This window comes from Rhodnius prolixus, unplaced genomic scaffold (genome assembly GCF_049639745.1).
Source record: "Rhodnius prolixus isolate KJV_2025 unplaced genomic scaffold, Rpr scaffold_9, whole genome shotgun sequence".
In the NCBI taxonomy this organism is placed as follows: Eukaryota; Metazoa; Arthropoda; class Insecta; order Hemiptera; family Reduviidae; genus Rhodnius; species Rhodnius prolixus.
In genome coordinates this window covers 12,193,844-12,200,126 of record NW_027411604.1, presented here as the reverse complement: position 1 = coordinate 12,200,126, position 6,283 = coordinate 12,193,844, and the positions used below count along the sequence as shown (strand labels likewise).

At 34.7% G+C, this 6,283-nt stretch overlaps 1 protein-coding gene across 1 annotated transcript; it reads left to right on the top strand.

Annotated features, from left to right (window-relative positions):
• The first annotated feature begins 872 nt into the window (after nt 1–872).
• LOC141454437 (uncharacterized) lies at nt 873–6,017 on the top strand. The gene is made up of 3 exons (XM_074128662.1): nt 873–918; nt 1,978–2,211; nt 2,464–6,017. The coding sequence occupies exons 1-3, from the start codon at nt 873–875 to the stop codon at nt 6,015–6,017; spliced, it is 3,834 nt and encodes a 1,277-aa protein (XP_073984763.1).
• Nucleotides 6,018–6,283: the final 266 nt, after the last annotated feature.

Below are 6,283 nucleotides of genomic sequence, written 5' to 3'. Positions count from 1 at the left end.
TCCATTGTTAATCAGATTTGCTACTACGCCTGCTTAATAGAGGAAGAAAACCAGTTGGAATACGATATTAAAGGCAGGATGGCATTTTGGGGGGCAAAATTCTGAGCTCTACCTCCACGAGGTGCCCCCCGGACAACTGCTCCCCGGAGCAGGCTAACAGAGCCAGTACCACTCCCTTTAAGTATTCTGAGTGGACATTTGTTGAGAATGATGACTCAGGTTAGCAGTAGTCCAATAGATTAGAGAGTATTCTGGAAGCTGCGCAAGTCTGACTGCGCACACCATTTCTGAGACTCTATGGCAGGGCAAGAAACCTTCAGTCGTAATGAAACAGCTACGTCTACTTCTCAGTAGTTAGGTATCCCAGTTACCATTTCTCGTCATCTTCTTAACATCGTCCTCCAACCCAAATCTTTGTTACGTAGGCTTGTGAAAAACTATTTACGATTTTATCGTTTGTTAAGTCATAAATTGTATGTATCAGGCTCTATTGAATTATGTATTTTGAATTGTGTATATATTTTGATTTGTATATTTTGTTACATAATAAAGTGATGGTCGACACATCGACACCAGCGCTACCAACGTCCTGTTGGTAGTGACTGAAGTACAGTGTGTCATGGTTTATTGCAGAGTAAAGAACTCATTTCATTTTTCTAGTGAACCAGTGATTTATTCATACATATTTTGGTCCTCCGGGCCGGATCATTATCAGATTTATTGCATTGGGTGAGTCATTCACATTTCAATCCTTCTTTTCATAATTTCTTAATTGTTTTCCTTATCATTTTCAATAATAACCTGTATCATTTTTCCTTCATTTATCAAGTTAATTGAGGCGAGAATATTCATAATATTAAACTCATTTAATTATGGATGATATTAAGATATTAATTAGGCAAAGAGGTACCGTCAAAGGTAAAGTTACAAGACTTTTGTCTTTTATCAACGAGTTTGACGCAGATGATGTGGGGCAACTAGAAGCCAGACAATCTGCTATGCCAGATATTTTAAATCAATTTGAAGAAATTCAGTTCAAAATAGAGAATATTATCAGTGATGAGGAGGTTGCGGAACATGAGAAGTACAGAGTAGATTTTGAAAAACAATATTATGATACTTTATCCAAATTTAAAAGCAAAATTAGTATGTTACAAGTTGCAAATAGTGAGAAAAATAAACAAATTTATCATAAATTAGCACTTGCAAAACTTACGAAGATTAATCTTCCCATATTCAATGGAAGCTATGAAAATTGGCAACCATTTTTTGATTCATTTAAGACCTTAGTTCATAATCTAGAAGACATTGCAGAGGTCACTAAATTCCATTATTTAAGAGGATCATTAACAGGTGAGGCGGCAGATTTAATTGAATCCCTTACTGTCACAAATGATAATTATGAAGTAGCTTGGGAGCTATTGCAAGAAAGATATAACAATAAACGCATTTTTGTTCAGTCACACATATCCGCCATATTTAATATTCCAAAATTAGAATATTCAAATTCAGGTGCCATTAGAAACCTTCAAAATAGCATCAAAAAGCAATTAAGATCCTTAAAAAATCTTAATCAACCCACAGATCAATGGGATAGTCTATTAATACATATCGTCAGCAGTAAATTAGATAAAATAACTTTAAAACAATGGGAAAATTCTTTAAAAGGCACAGAGGTTCCGACATTCGAAGAAATGTTTACGTTTTTAAATAATACATGTAATTCTCTGGAAAGTTACGAGGCTAAAAGTAAATCAAGCTCATTGCATATAAATTCAGAAAAATCCCGTAATAACAAACCAAAGGTTAAGGAACAAAATTGTTTTATCAGCCAAAATAACAAAGACTGTAAAGTTTGTCCTCTATGTACTAAAACACATAATATTTTTAATTGTGATGCATTTTTAAAACAAACGTCGTTGGAGCGTAATGAAACTATTCAAAAATTAAAATTATGTTTGAATTGTTTATCTAAAGGGCGTACAGTGAAAGATTGTAAAGGCGGCCATTGCAAAATATGCCAGGGTAAACACAACACGTTACTTCATAAGAAATCAACAAATGCTAGTATTGGAGGGATTACCAATAAGCCCGACTTAACCGCGCCGACAAAGGAAGTTTCTTCTATTAATACTTCTTTATATAGCTTTTCTAATAATATTCCTAGAATTCTTTTATCAACAGCTATTATCCATATTAAAGATAAATTTGGTAATGTGTTCAATTGTCGAGCCATTTTGGACAGCGGTTCACAGTTAAGTTTTATAACAGAAAACTTGTGTAATAAATTGAAATTAGTAAAACATAAAACTTGCATCTCAATTAAAGGGCTTAACGGAAATAATTCGCATACAGCGTATTATATAAACACTAACATATATTCCGCAAAATCTAAATTTTCCACAACATTGAATTTACACGTATTACCTAACATTACTAATTTTATTCCAACACAAAATATAGATATTAAACAGTCTAGCATTCCGTATCACATACAAGATGATTTGGCAGATCCTACATTTTCTGAAAGCGCTAACGTAGACATATTGCTGGGAGCGGAAATATTCTTTCAATTATTGAAACCAGAGCAAATCGTTTGCAAGGATACTTCTTACTCATTAATATTTCAAAACACTGTTTTGGTTTGGATTGCTTCTGGAACAGTTGCTTCAAGGAGTTCCGCACCTGTTAATAGTTTCTTTACTACTGTTTCAAATTCAATGGAAATAGATACAAACGAATTCAAAGTTCATAAATTAACACCAGAAGAAAAATTGTGCAATAGTTTATACGAACAAACTTTTGAAAGAGGTAGTGATGGTAGATTCATAGTAGAATTACCATTCAAAAAGGATCCTGAATGTTTAAGTGACAACTTAAATAATGCAGTTAAAAGATTTCACAATTTAGAGCAAAGGTTCCACTCTCAACCTCAAATACATAAACAATATGTCGACTTCATGAGGGAATATGAGCAATTAGAGCACATGGAAGAAATCAAACCTAACGAATCTGTTAATAACTGCAAATATTATGTGCCTCATCATCCTGTTTTTAAGGAAAGTACAACTACACACATAAGAGTAGTGTTTGATGCCACTACTAGCCCTCCTGATGGTATTTCATTGAATTCCATTCTTTTAAAGGGACCAGTCATTCAAAGTGATCTGTTCTCAATTATGCTAAGATTCAGGATGCACAAATATGTCTTGACGGCTGATATAGCCAAAATGTATCGTCAAATTTTAATTAAAAGACATCATGTTGAGTTTCAAAGAATTGTATGGAGAGAATCGCCTAATCAAGAGCTCAAACATTATCGTTTATTGACCTTAACTTATGGCACTACACCAGCCAGTTTCATTGCCACGAGATGTCTGGTACAATTAGCAGAAGAAAATAAAGCTGAATTTCCTACAGCATCAATGGTGATTGAAAGAGATTTTTACATGGATGATTTGATGACAGGTGCAGATGATTTCGAATCTTTAAAAAATATACAATTGCAAGTAACTAGTATTCTTAGTTCTGGTTGCTTTACCTTAAGGAAGTGGTGCTCGAATTCAAAGGATATCTTAAAGAAAATTTCATCCAAAGTAGAAGATCCTTATCACATTGTAGATATTGGAGCAAATGAGAGCATCAAAACTTTGGGATTAGCATGGAAACCCTTTTCAGACACTTTTGAATATAAAATACAACCTTTTCAACACTCCTTTGTAATTTCAAGACGAACTATATTATCAGAGTTGTTCAAGATATTCGATCCATTAGGCTTTTTAACACCTGTTGTCATAAAAGGAAAAATATTTATTCAGCAGCTTTGGATGAATAATTTAAAATGGGACGATCAGCTTCCGTATCAATTAGCAGTCAAATGGTGTAAGTTTTTTAATCAGCTCAGGGCAATTGAAGAATTTCAAATTCCACGTCGTGCAAAATATTCTGATAAAATGGAATTACACGGATTTTGCGATGCAAGTGAAAATGCTTATGCGGCAAGTGTTTATTTGCGTTCATTTGCAGAGACAAGTATTACTGTTCATCTGTTATGTGCCAAGGCCAGAGTCGCTCCATTAAAGAAAAGAACTTTGCCTGAACTAGAACTAAATGGTGCTCAACTGTTAACACGGCTAATGTTGAAGGTCGCAAACGCACTTAATGTCAACTGCAGAGAATGTAGATTTTGGACTGATTCATCCATAGTCTTAGCTTGGTTAAAAGGAAATCCATATCAGTGGAAAACATATGTAAGCAACAGGGTAGCATTCATTCAAGAAAATACTTTAATTCGGAATTGGAAACATGTGCGAAGCGAAGACAATCCTAGTGATGTTGCTTCTAGAGGAGTAGATGTTAGACACTTTATGAACCTTTCTATGTGGTTTAATGGGCCCTATTGGTTAGCATTAAATGAAAAAGATTGGCCACCAAGTAAAATCAATGAGAATATAGAGGAAATTCCGGATGCAAAACCAATTAAATATTCGTTGATGAACGCTTGCAGTGAGAAGCAGACCTTTGAACTACTTTCTCGTTATTCTTCATGGGTTAAATTAGTCAGAATCGTAGCTTATATTTTGAGGTTCATAAATTCTCTTCAAGTGGAAAAGGAAAACCGAAGTTGCGATTTTTTAACTACAAGTGAATATAACAATGCAAAATTTAAAATATATCAATTAGTACAAGCAGAAGTGTTTTACATTGAAATCAAGACATTAGAAAAGGGAAATCAATTAAATAAAAAAAGTAAAATTCATAATTTAAATCCCTATCTGGATAAAAACGGTATCTTAAGAGTAGGAGGGCGTTTAAGAAATGCATCACTCCCTGCAGATCAAGTTAATGCTATTATACTTCCATACGCACATCATGTTACAAAATTAACATTTAGATATTTTCATATTATTTATTTACATGCAGGACCTCAAAGTTTATTAACAGCCATTAGACAAATGTATTGGCCAATTAAAGGCAAAATAATGGCAAAACAAATCTGTAGAGAATGTGTCATCTGTTTTAAGGCTGAACCGAAAAATAAACCGGCTATCATGGGTCATTTACCTAAAGATAGAGTTAGCGTATCCAGACCATTCTCAATTACCGGACTAGATTTTGCTGGACCTATTATTATCAAATCAGGTGTTCGAAAATCCACTAAAACAACTAAGGCTTATATTTGTGTTTTCGTATGTTTTGCGACTCGTGCGATACATTTAGAGGTCGTTAGTGATCTCACAACGAATGCTTTCCTTGCTGCCTTAAGGAGATTTATGTCTAGGAGAGGCGTATGTACTAGAATATATTCGGACAATGCCACCAACTTCGTGGGTGCTGCTAAAGAACTAAACAAGTTATTTAAAAATAAAGAAATAAATCAATTAGTTCCTGAATTATTGGCTTCAGAAGGTATAGAATGGAAATTTATACCCGCCCGTTCGCCACATTTTGGAGGAATTTGGGAAGCAGGAGTTAAAAGTGTTAAGTATCATCTTAAAAGAGTTATAGGCAATTCAATATTAAATTTCGAAGAGTTATACACAGTATTAACTCAAATAGAAGCTATTTTAAATTCTCGCCCATTAACTTATCTTTCTTCCTGTCCTGAAGACCTTTCCCCACTAACCCCTTCACACTTCCTAGTTGGTGACTCGCTTGCAATGCCGTCAGAAACGGATCACACAAGTACACCAGTCAACAGGCTCAAACGTTGGCAAATGGTTCAATCTGTCGTCCAGCATTTCTGGAGAAGATGGAAAACGGAATTTCTAATGCAGCTGCAGCAAAGATACAAATGGAAAGACCGACACAAGAACGTGCAAGTAGGAGACGTTGTTCTCTTAGACAATCCTGCTTTACAACCACAACAATGGATTTTAGCAAGAGTAGTTCAGATACACACTGGCTCGGATGGCGTCGTACGTGTAGCTACAGTTAAGACAAGCTCCAGTAAACAGTTTACAAGGACTGTGAATAAACTGTACCCGCTTCCACTTCCTGATCAAGAAGAGGAATGATGTCATTGAATGAAGAGCAATGAAAATTTGAAAATTGTTTGTTTTTTGTTTTTTTTTGAAAGACTTTCGCCTTTCAAGGGGGGGTGGATGTTAAGTCATAAATTGTATGTATCAGGCTCTATTGAATTATGTATTTTGAATTGTGTATATATTTTGATTTGTATATTTTGTTACATAATAAAGTGATGGTCGACACATCGACACCAGCGCTACCAACAGGACGGTAGTGACTGAAGCACAGTGTGTCATGGTTTATTGCAGAGTAA